The sequence below is a fragment of the Neomonachus schauinslandi genome, chromosome 15 (assembly GCF_002201575.2).
Source record: "Neomonachus schauinslandi chromosome 15, ASM220157v2, whole genome shotgun sequence".
Lineage (NCBI taxonomy): Eukaryota > Metazoa > Chordata > Mammalia > Carnivora > Phocidae > Neomonachus > Neomonachus schauinslandi.
In genome coordinates this window covers 47,442,120-47,454,924 of record NC_058417.1, presented here as the reverse complement: position 1 = coordinate 47,454,924, position 12,805 = coordinate 47,442,120, and the positions used below count along the sequence as shown (strand labels likewise).

The 12,805-nt window shown below is 39.9% G+C and overlaps 2 protein-coding genes across 2 annotated transcripts in view; one reads left to right on the top strand and one right to left on the bottom strand.

Annotated features, from left to right (window-relative positions):
* The window catches only part of CEP112 (centrosomal protein 112), a 409,030-nt gene that overhangs the window by 340,887 nt on the left and 55,338 nt on the right, over positions 1–12,805 (bottom strand). The window lies entirely within an intron of this gene.
* LOC110570414 (60S ribosomal protein L12-like) lies at positions 649–1,163 on the top strand. Its single transcript, XM_044921349.1, has one exon. The coding sequence runs from the start codon at positions 664–666 to the stop codon at positions 1,159–1,161; it is 498 nt and encodes a 165-aa protein (XP_044777284.1). The 5' UTR covers positions 649–663; the 3' UTR covers positions 1,162–1,163.

Genomic DNA, 12,805 nt, shown 5'->3' with positions numbered 1-12,805 from the left:
TTTTCATATTTACCCAAGCTTATAAAACAAATACATATCTTTATGTTGTTAGATTATTTATTGTTAGTTATTTCCTATAGGACTCTTAACCTGTAAAAGGGTATTGGAAATTCTTATTCAGAAAGTTTAATTAAGTTGGCATTGTATATCAACAGATCTCTTTTTTTTTAAGTTTTTATTTAAATTCTAGTTAGTTAACATACAGTGTAATATTGGTTTTAGGAGTAGAATTTAGTGATTCATCACTTACAACACCCAGTGCTCATCATAACAAGTGCTCTCCTAATCCCCATCACCAATTTAGCCCATCCCCCACCCACCTCCCCTCTAACAACCGTTTGTTCTCTGTCGTTAAGAGTTTATGGTTTGCCTCCCTTTCTTTTTTTTATCCTTCCCCTATGTTCATCTGTTCTGTTTCTTAAATTCTACATATGAGTGAAATCATATGATATTTGTTTTTCTTTGACTGACTTATTTCGCTTAGCATAATACACTCTAGCTCCATCCGTGTTGTTGAAAATGGCAAGATTTCAATCTTTGTGATGGCTGAGTAATATTCCATTGTGTGGCTTGTGGCTTTTGGCTTTTGGCTCGGGGAGGCAAAGGTGCAACTTTCTTCAGTCATCCCGAATCCGGGTTCATCCGACACCAGCCACCTCCGCCATGGCGCCTAAGTTCAACCCCAACGAGATCAAAGTCGTGTACCTGAGGTGCACTGGTGGCGAAGTTGGTGCCACGTCTGCCCTGGCCCCGAAGATCAGCCCGCTGGGTCTGTCTCCAAAAAAGGATGGTGATGACATCGCCAAAGCAACCGGTGATTGGAAGGGTCTAAGGATTACAGTGAAACTGACCATTCAGAACAGACAGGTCCAGATTGAAGTGGTAGCTTCTGCCTCTGCCCTGATTATCAAAGCCCTCAAGGAACCAGCAAGAGACAGAAAGAAGCAGAAAAACATTAAGCACAGTGGAAATACCACTTTTGATGAGATTGTCAATATTGCCCAACAGATGCGACACCGATCTTTAGCCAGAGAACTCTCTGGAACCATTAAAGAAATCCTGGGGACTGCCCAGTCTGTGGGCTGCAATGTTGATGGCCGCCACCCTCATGACATCATAGATGACATCAACAGTGGTGCAGTGGAATGCCCAGCTAGTTAACTACAAAGGAAAATGTTTCGATAAAGGATCATTTGACAAGCAAAAAAAAAAAAATTCCATTGTGTGTCTATGCGTGTGTCTGTGTATCACATCGTCTTTATCCATGCATCAGTGGATGGACAATTTCCATATTGTTGATAATGCTGCTATAAACATCAGGGTACATGTGCCCCTTCGAATCAGTATTTTTGTATCCTTTGGGTAAGTATTTGGTAGTGCAATTGCTGGGTTGTAGGATGGTTCTATTTTTACCTTTTTGAGGAACCTCCATACTGTTTTCTGGAGTGGCTGCACCAGTTTGCATTCCCACTAACAGTGTGAAAGGGTTCCATTTTCTCCGAATCCTCGACAACATCTGTTGTTTCCCGTGTTGTTAATTTTAGCCATTCTGAGAGGTGTGTGGTGGTATCTCACTGTGGTTTTGATTTGCATTCCCCTGATGATGAGTGATGTTGAGCATCTTTTCATATGTCTGTTAGCCATCTGTGTGTCTTCTTTGGAAAAATGTCTATTCATATTTTCTGCCCATGTCTTAACTGGATTATTTGTTTTTTGCTTTTTGTTTGTTTGTTTTTTGTTTTTTTGGGTTTGGGGGGGGGTGTTAGTTTTGATAAATTCTTTACATTTTGGACACTAACCCTTTATCAGATATGTCATTTGCAAATATCTTCTCCCATTCCATAGGTTACCTTTTAGTTTTGTTGGTTGTTTCCTTTGTTGTGCAGAAGCTTTTTATCTTGATGAAGTCCCAATAGTTCATTTTTGTTTTTGTTTCCCTCACCTCCAGAGACATGTCTAGTAAGAAGTTGCTATGGCCGAGGTCAAAGAGGCTGAAGCCTGGGGTGCCTGGGTGGCTGAGTCAGTTAAGTGTCCAACTCTTGATCTCAGCCCAGGCCTTGATCTCAGGGCCGTGAATTCAAGCCCCACCATGGGCTCTACGCTGGATGTAGAGCCTACTTGAAAAAAAAAAAAAGTTGATGCCTATGTTCTCCTCTAGGGTTTTGATGGTTTCCTGTCTCACATTTAGGTCTTTCATCCATTTTGAATTTATTTTTGTGTATGGTATAAGAAAGCAGTCCAGTTTCATTCTTCTGCATGTGGCTATCCAGTTTTCCCAAAACCATTTGTTGAAGAGACTTTTTCCCATTTGATATTCTTTCCTGCTTTGTCAAAGATTAGTTGGCCATATAGTTGCGGGTCTATTTCTGGGTTTTCTATTCTGTCCCACTGATCTATGTGTCTGTTTTTCTGCCAGCACCATACTGTCTTGATAACTACAGCTTTGCAATACTAATATAGCTTGAAGTCTGGAATTGTGATGCCTCCAGCTTTGCTCTTCCTTTTCAAGATCGCTTTGGCTATGCAGGGTCTTTTGTGGTTCCACACAAATTTTAGGACTGTTTGTTCTAGCTCTGTGAAAAATGCTGTTGGTGTTTTGACAGGGGTTACATTAAATGTGAAGACTGCTTTGAGTAGCATAGACATTTTAACAATATTTGTTCTTCCAATCCATGAGCATGGGGTGTTTTTCCATTTCTTTGTGTCCTCTTCAATTTCTTTCATGAGTATTCTATAGGTTTCAGAGTACAGATCTTTTGCCTCTTTGGATTTGTAATAAACCTAACTCTTCTTTAAATGTTTGGTAAAGGTGCGCCTGGGTGGCTCAGTTAAGTGTCTGCCTTCGGCTCAGGTCATGATCCCAGGGTCCTGGGACTGAGCCTCGTGTCGGGCTCCCTGCTCAGCAGGCAGTCTGCTTCTCCCTCTCCCTCTGCCCACCCTCCCCACTTGTGCTTGCGTGCTCTCTCTCTCCAATAAATTTTTTTTTAAATCTAAAAAAAAAAATGTTTGGTAGAATTCCCCCGGGAAGCCATCTGGCCTTGGACTTCTGTTTGTTGGGAGATTTTTGATTACTGATTCAATTTCTTTGCGGTTTATAGGTCTGTTCAAATTAAAATAATTTTTTAACTGACAATATAAAGTGTTGGTGAGGATATGGAACAACTTGAACTCTCATACATTGCTGATAGGAGTAGAAAATTGTACAACAACTTGGAAAGCAGTTTAGCAGTTTTATCCAAGAGAACTTAAAAACATAAGTCAACAAAAAATTTGTACATTAATTTTCATGGTAGCCTCATTCATAACAGACAAAACTGAGAACAAACCAAATGGTGATTAACAGATCAATGGATAAACAAATGATGGTATATTCATGCAACAGAACTACTGCCCAGCATCATAAGAGATGATCACACCGCATACTGCTAGCCCAAGAAAAGAGCAAAATTCAAAATCTTAAGTATGATTTCTACTGAATGTGTATTGCTTTAGCACCATCATAAAGTCAAAAAAGTGTTAAGTCAAACCACCGTAAGTCGGGGACCATCTGTAGTATCAATTTCAGTAGCAGCAGCAGCAGCAAGAAGTGAAAAGAAAACATTGCAGAAGCAGAAAAACAATAAATACTTGACTGATTACGTTCAACTTGCAAAGCTCTGTTCCTAACAGTTTACATGCATTGTTTCATTAGTTCACGTAATCCTCATAATGGCATCTGCAAGTGGATACTTTCACCAGCTCCCTTTTACAAACAGTGAAACTAAAGCACAAAGAGGTACCTGCTCAATGTCACCCAGCCACAGAAGTATAAAGCCTGGATTCATACTCAGCAGTCTGGGTCCAGCTAATGAATGCAAGCTAAATAAAGCTGAGTAGCTTTTCAAATATGAGAGTTAGGGGCATCTGGGCGGTTCAGTCAGTTAAGCGTCCGACTCTTGGTTTTGGCTCAGCTCATGATCTCAGGGTCCTGAGATCAAGCCCCGAATCTGGCTCTGCCCTGAGAGTGGAGCCTGTGTGAGATTCTCTCCCTCCTCAAGCAAGGAAAAGAAGATGCTTTCTAAATAAACAGCCTTACGGTTTTAATGAGAAATGCCTGCTTGGGACAGAAAACCTGGCACAACTAGGGAAGAGAGGAGCGACCGGCACATAACCCATAAGTCACTGACACTATAAAACTTGCTATGATTCAACTTCTGTTCCCTAAAGACGTCTCTTAATTTTTTAAGATTAAGAACTCCTACTTTTTTTAGATTATTTAGTACCTTACACACATTTTCCTCAGTGATATTTAATAGATTAATTAATTAATATTTAATTTTTTAAAAATCCCAATTAAAGGTTACCAGCAGAAACTGCTCTTTAAATATCTGCACTTTCCCCACAAAATATCATTTTTCTTTTTCCCTTCTTTTTAACAATGACCTTTTCATTGTGCGTATATCCCACGTTCTGTACTTCCGCTTCCTCCCCTCCTTTCAGAATTTGCCTTCATTAAAACTGCAGTCTCAAAGGTCACAATGTGACATAATTGTCATTCTTCCTCCAAAAGCCCTTTGATCACCAAATCTAAGGGCAAATTCCATGCTTTTGTCTTCAGCGATTTGCACGAGGATCATCTGTTTTCCTCAGCTCCTGTGACTCTGCTGTTCTGGTTCTCCTCTTGCTCTGGAGAGGGTTTCTCTGTCTCCTCCACATCATCCCGTTCTTCCAGCCAGCCCTGAGGTTGCCTTCACTACGGGTAAACACTTGCCTTTGGTGATTTTATCTGGATTTAGCTCTAATCTCCCACACAGGTGAGTCACAATTGTCCATCTCCAGGACTCAGATCTTTCCTAGTTTCCACCACCTCCTAGCCAGCTCCTGTTGGTCATTGCTCTAGGACAATTCAACACTCAATACAAAATAATAGCCACTACATATAAATAAGTCCCTTATCTTTACTCCTCCTTGTCCCTGACCCTCAACATCCCCCGAGTCACCACATTCAAGGCCAGCACACTGCCTTGTTTCAGCCCTGCTGTTATGACCCTACAGAGTTCCTCATGCACCCACACCTCCGAGGTCAGAAAGCCTCTTCACTAGAGACTCCTCACGCCCATCTCCCACCCCACTAGGCCATCAGAGACACCACTGCCCATTCACTTTCCTAAAGCACAGTTGTGAAATGGGCATTCTCTGGTCAAAACTTCAGTAGCTCCCTGGGCCTTGGCTTGGCAGCAACATACATGGGTGACTTTAACACACCTCCTTCTTTTCTTTTCCCTGTACCACCAGCCAAGTGGTCTATGAGCTCCAGCTAAACACACACTCTGGCTTCCTGCTTCCATGTCTTCTCTGCCTCTTCACATCTCATGGCTCAAATGTCATTCCCTCCATGAAGTCTTCCTCAAGCTTCCCAGAAAACAGCAACTTCTCCTTCCTCAGTATACCTTGTAACACTATATTCAACATTGCCCCGCAGTTGGTTTGCACAGTACTTTCTTTCCTTCTTTCCTGGACCTGAAATACAAGTTTTAGGGGATTTTCTCATCATGTTTGCTGAATAAAATAATTAAACTTTGTAGTCACATTTGTCTTTTCTGTGTACTATACTTATGTACACATATAAGTACACAGGTACGTATATGTTAAAATTAAGTTTTAAAATTTAGACAAATGAATAACTGAGCCTAAATTATAGAACTTTTGATGTCAGACTAAGAAGACGGAGCCATTAAGGAGACTGGGCAGAGAAGCCTTGTTGAAGGCAATGCATAAGAAATGCAAGTACTTTTACCCCATTTCTAAAATCAGCCATTGTTCAACGTGTTTTCATCTGTCGATTCTCTGATGTCAAACAGGTTAAGTTGGGAAATGACATACCTGTCTAGGCCATCTGCCCCCTCAAAAATATCTTACGGAAAGAATCAGTTGGGGTAAGTGGAAAGAGAAGAGCTTTACCTCCTCTGACAGAGGCAGAGTCATAATAGGACCAGAAGAGCCACTCAATTACTTGAACCACCACCTCAGGGCTAAACCACCCACTTCTAGAAAAAGAAGCATACTGCCAGCAAGAGACTGAGAGGATGCCACAGGAATAGGAGGCGTGTGTGACAAGACATTCCGACACCTTACTGCCAAAGTAAAGGAACTGAAAACGGATAGCTTCCCTCTCTAGAGGACATGCCCCCAAGCTGTTTTTAAGAGAATTTCTAAAATTTGTACTTAGACCTTAAGAAATTTTATTTAGAAAGTCCATTTGGCTTCATTTTCTGTGAAGTATGTGCTTCAAAGAATAGCTCTGAGGTTGGACACTAACCAAGTGAATAAAACTGATGAAGGTGCTCACTTAGGATTACAGTATTTCCTTGAGTTTAAAAATAGCCCCCTTACGGCATAACTAATTACATTTTAGGACAATTACCATTGTCATTTTATTCAACTGAATACTCACGAATTTTTAATTAAGGGTTGTTTTTTTTTAAAAAAAAGGAATACTTACCAGTCTATTCACTCTGGTATTCAACATTCACTCTTACAGAAGAGCAAATTTCTTATTCAGAATGGTACTTTTTATGATTAGCAGTTTTGCAGGTGCAAACTTTAACATTTGATACTGAAATCAGTTCAATACCAAAATAAAACAGCATAATAACTATTAATGAATTTGTTAGGGAAAAAAATGTATTAAAGTTATTTAAACAGGCATCATCTATATATTTTAAAATACCAATGAACTCCTTTTAAGGTCATTTCAAAGCTTTAATGTTGATCAACCACCTCAATCGTATCAAAAGGAATAAAACACGCAAAAAGAGCAAGATTTATTCTGATGTAGAGAATAACTCAACAAACTACAAGTTTTCCATAAAGTAGAAAATGTCATACTTCTGAAATATTGTTTGCCTTTACTTATTGTACCTACATAGTAAGTCAACTGTAAGGCAGAAAAGCTCAAAAACATTGCTGTCAACCATCTGCACTGCCCAGCAATTTCCGAAGCCACACAACCACATGCTGTATCTGCTTACTACCACTTTCTACATCTCAACAATCACCACAGCAAACTGCAGAAGAAGTGATTTCTAAAATAATAATCACTGTACCTACTCAGATACCTAATTGTTACAATAATTTTTTAGAGAATTCTGTTAGTTACCAGTCAGAGGATATTATCATGTGTTGATAATTAAGATTCTTCTTCCTGATTAACATCTCCAGTGTACCCTATTCTCAAAATGTTCATTTGTAATATTTCATAATGCCAATTGTTACTCATTATGCTTATTTCTAAACATAGCACAAAGAACAATGCATCTATCTCTCTTGCTACCTTATCCGTGGGGCTTAGAGATGGAATTCTCCTGAACAATAATTTCTAGTCTCCTCAGAACTCATTACATTCAGGGAAGAAGTGGTATTTAAACATACACAGTGCATGCCAGTATTTTTTTTCTAATTTTTAAATTTTGTTATACATCATATACAAACATAATTTACATGCAACACAAACATAATCATAATCCTACTCTATGCTGAGTTTTTGTTTATTTTGCTTAGCTTCTCTGCGCTCCTTGGTGTTCATTATTTATTTGAACCTCTCCCTGTTCTTCCTCTCCTCCCCATGTCCTTCTATATTAACACCTGCATGGGGGATTCCTTACTAACAACCCAGCATATTTGCATATCTCCTGCCATGTTCACAGAATCATATACAAATACACACAAGCTAAAACGCATACACCAGTATGGGGGTTTGCAGCACAGACTGCCAGTGTCCTCAGATATCTATCTTCCTTTTCTTCCTTTGAGGCCCCCCACCATCACCACCAAATTTGGGCTGGGTTGTATCCCTGGAGGCTGCATGTGACCATGTGACTAGCTACAGTCAAGGAGGGTACTGGGATAGAAATGCTACAGGCAACTTTGACTGGATATTTTTAAAAACAAAGTGGCTTTCTTTTCATGCTCTCGTTCTTTCTGGAGGATGACTCTTAAAAGATAAGGTATCAGTGAGCAACCACCACCTCAGACCCAGAGGCTGAAGTCACACACTGAAGATGGCGGCCCCCGGAGCCTGGGGCCCCGATGATGTCACAGAGCAGAACATTTCCTACACACCCTGGGCTGTTAAATGTGAGCTAAAACAAATTCCCTATACCTTCAGCAACACATATTTTTTTATTATGAATGTTTTACACACATAAATATGTTTTTTCTGCATCTCGTTTTTCTCTCTGAACAATATCTCATGGAAATCCCTCTTAAAACACCTGCTGTAGTTTTTATTCATTCCTTTAAATTGTTACCACCTATTCCTTAATGAAAACAAAATTTGTTCCCTTAATGCATATTCATCTTATTTTCAATATTTTTCTAATGCAAACACCACCACAAAATAATTCTCATACATGTGTCCTACACACCAGGGCTTGGGTTGCTATATGATAGATTCTCAGAAGATAAGCAGATGAGTCAATGGTGGATACATCTTACTAGATTTTGCCCTCTGATAAAGGTAAATTCAGGTGCTTACAGGGCAGAATAAATGTCTCCTCCCCTGTGGCAAAAAAATAATAATAAAAATAAAATAAAATAAAATAAAATAAAGGTAAATTTATCTTTCCCCCAAAAGAGTGGTTACCTCTTTACTACTTTGACTTGCATTCCCCTGAAAACTACTGTCTTAGCCCCTTTTCACACATTCTGAGTCTATATGACTCTGTTCTGGAAAATGTCCCGTCACAATTTTGATCCACATTTCTCTCTGTTGGTCAGTAGGACCCCCTGATGTGCTATACACATTAACACACAGTCTGTCCCAAATATTCTCCCCCAAATCCATTATATCTCTACTGATCTTGTTTGTTGTAATTTTTACTATACAAAGTCTTTTATTTCACTTGAATCAAATACTGCTATCATTTATTTTATGTGTTCTGGGTTTGGAAAGGTTTTTAGGTTAGAAAGATCTTCTGATTCCTAGAGTTTTGTTTTGCTTTGTTTGCAAGATTTCTGTTGTTTTGAGGCTTTTTGTTTGGGCATTTACAAATTGTTCAGTATATCCAGAATTTGTTTTTGTTTCTTTTTGTTTTTAGAGGACAAGGATAAAATTTTATTTTCTTCCAGGTAAATGAAAGATTGTACCAGCATCATTTATTAACTAAAATTTTCTTTTCTCAGTGTACTGATAATGAATTTTGTTATTAAATTTTTATTTTTACTGGGATTTAATTTTTTTCTCTTCCGGTTTTGGTGTCAGGGTCTATCTCATAAAATGAACTGAGAAGTATTCCCTCCTCCTCTACATCTCAAAGAATCTGTATAATACTGGAATTCATTCTTTCCTAAATGCTTCCTTACATAAATATTTAGTTGGAAAGGGAAAAAGTGTCTTAGTACCCTTTTCAGATAATTGTGGATAGTCTCTTAAGTAAGCCAACACTCGCAAGTACTAGATTTTTAAAGTTACTTGCACTGTGGAATCTGAAACATTTCATGGTCTGTCACATAAGTTCTGTTATTCTACCTTGAACTTGGAGTGGACTTTCTACCCATGTGTGATCTTATGACAGCATGCATTACTCATTTGGAAAACATCAGTTCAATGAGTTATGTAGATTTCCAAATATCGAAAAATTCATAGTACAATACCAAAACTTCACAATGGTTAATATCACCACCAATCTCACCAGAAAAGTCTTAGTAAAAGTCTTCGTATTAGAAAACTCTCAAGCTCACAGTGACTGAGAGTCTCCAAAATTCTAATATTATCATTAGCAACAAATATCGGTTGTTTTACTTGAAATGACAGGCTCATCTTGTTCATTTTTCAGAGAATGTCTGCCAGATATCCAAGTCTGAATAACCACTGTTCGTCAGTCATTGTTTCAAATAAAAACGGTCTTCCACAAAAACAGCAGCAGCAGTTCCTCACACAGAGAATCACGCAAGCATGTCTCCTCTAGGCAGCCTTCACCCCTCAGTAAGGAACGTTAAGTTCTCTTGAAATCCCTTCACTCAGGTATCAAAAAGAATGCATATCTGATTTAATAAAATTAAGAGTTTCACGGCTTGTTTCATCAAAAACATTCTTAAGTAAAATGGTTCATTTTTGTCCTGTGACCACGTGGCACAGAAGAATATAATAACCCCAAGTACAATGTGGGCCACTGCCTTGATTTGGGCTAAGACACAGGTTTACCCGGCATTGCATCTGCACCATCATGAACACAGTAAAAAGATAAATCACATTTAGGTGGGTGGAGCAAGATGGCAGAGGAGTAGGAGACCTGGATTTTGTCTGGTCTCAGGAATTCAGCTGGAAAGGGATCAAACCATTCTGAACACCTACAAACTCAACAGGAGATCGAAGAAAGAAATAGCAACAACTCTCTGAACAGAAAAGCGACCACATTCTGGAAGGTAGGACATGAGGAGAAGTGTATCCGAGGCGATATTCGAGAGGATAGATGGCGGGGGAGGGGGCCTCCATTGGTCACTTCTGGCAAGTGATAGAGCCGCGGAGCACAAAATCGGAACTTTTAGAAGTGGGCTCCACTGAGGGACATCGCTCGAGTGGCTAAGCGGGGGGTGGAGCCCTCCCGGGACAGTGTGGTCTCAGGACCCTCAGGGTCACAGAAAGACCGGGGGTGCCTGAGTGTGGCAGATCTCCCAGGTATGGGAGCCGGGAAGCCAGCTGCAGAGACAGAGCCGAGGCGCGGGCTCTCAGCTGGGGGTTGTCATAAACCGTGATCCACGGCACAGTCTGGCCACTGCTCCTCCAGCAGGGACCCAACAAGCGGCAGATCCGGGGAGACTGACCTTCCTCCCCCGGGAGGAGCGGCGCGGGAGCGTACCGCAGGGATCTACTGGGTTTGGAGACTCCACACAGGGTCGTGTGCCAGAGATAGAAACGCTCGGTCACAGGCCAGGGGGGAGCACGGAGTGTGGCTGGAGACTGGGGAGACGGGAGTGACTGACTGCTTTTCTCTGGGGGCGCACTGAGGCGCGGGCCCCGAGTTCTCGGCTCCTCTGGGGCAGAGATTAGGGGGCCGCCATTTTCACTCTCGGCCTCCAAGGCTGTACGGAGAGCTTGCAGGGAACAAAAGCTCCCAAGAGCAAACCTGAGCAGATGACTTAGCCCAGACCTGCAAGGGCGGGGCAATTCCGCCTCCGGCAAAGACATTTGGGAACCACGGCAACAGGCCCCTCCCCAGAAGATCAGCAAGAACAGCCAGCCAAGACCAAGTTTACCAATCAATGAGAACGGCAGAACTCCAGCGCTAGGGGAATAATGCACATGAAATCCACGGCTTTTTTACCATGATCCTTTAGTCTTTCAAAGTTAATTTTTTTTTAATTGTTTTTTTTTTAATTTTTCTTTTTCCCTTTTTCAACCATCTTATCAATCCCTTTTTTAAAAAACATTTTTATTTTTCATATTTAGAGTCATATTCTGTCCCTTCATAGTAATTACCCTTATTTTTGGCATATATATATAAGTTGTTCTCTTTTTAAAATTTTGAGATAGTTTCTTCTGACAGATCAAAATATACCCTAAATCTCTAGTGTATGGTTTTGTTCTACTCTCCTGCCTGATCACATTCTCTCTGTTTTCTTTCTTTTTTTTTAAAACCTCTTCTTTCTTTTTTCAAACAACTTCTTATCAATTCCTTTTATAAAATTTTTTATCATTTTCATCTTTACAGTCATATTCCATCCCGTCATTATATCAACCCTTAATTTTGTACATATATAAGTGTTTCTTTCTTTAAAATTTTGGGAGGCACTTTCTTCTAACAGACCAAAATACACCCAAAATCTAGTGTGTGGCAATGATCTGTGCACCAGCCTGATCATATTTGATCATATTCTGGTTTTTTTTGTTTTGTTCTGTTTTTGTTTGTTTTTATCTTTTTCTTTTTTTTTTTTTCTTTTTTCTTTCTTTCCCTTTCTTTTCCCCCAGCTTCAGGTCTTTTCTGATTTGTTTAGAGTATATTTTCTGGGGACGTTGTTACCCTGTTAGCATTTTATTCTCTCATTCATCTATTCTCCTCTGGACAAAATGACAAGATGGAAAAAATCACCTCAACAAAAAGAACAAGAGGTAGTACCGACTGCCAGGGACCTACTCAATACGGACATTAGTACGACGTCAGATCTAGAGTTCAGAATCATCACTTTAAAGATATTAGCTGGGCTTGAAAAAAGCATGGAAGTTATTAGAGAAACCCTTTCTGGAGAAATAAAAGAACTAAAATCTAACCAAGTTGAAATCAAAAAGGCTATTAATGAGGTGCAATCAAAAATGGGGGCGCTAACTGCTAGGATAAATGAGGCAGAAGAGAGAATCAGTGATATAGAAGACCAAATGATGGAAAATAAAGAAGCTGAGAAAAAGAGAGAGAAACAACTACTGGATCACGAGGGCAGAATTCAAGAGATAAGCGATACCGTAAGACGAAACAACATTACAATAATTGGGATCCCAGAAGAAGAGAGAGAGGGGCAGAGGTATATTGGAGCAAATTATAGCAGAGAACTTCCCTAATTTGGAGAAGGAAACAGGCATCAAAATCCAGGAGACACAGAGAACCCCTCTCAAAATCAATAAAAATAGGTCAACACCCCGACATCTAATAGTAAAATGTACGAGTCTCAGAGACAAAGAGAAAATCCTGAAAGCAGCTCAGGAGAAGAGATATGGAACCTACAATGGTAGAAACATTAGATTGGCAACAGACCTATCCACAGAGACCTGGCAGGCCAGAAAAGACTGGAATGATATATTCAGAGCACTAAATGAGAAAAATATGCAGCCAAG

Coding starts and splice junctions, on each gene's coding strand:
- LOC110570414 (XM_044921349.1), top strand. CDS start 664: ATGGCGCCTAAGTTCAACCCCAACGAGATCAAAGTCGTGTACCTGAGG.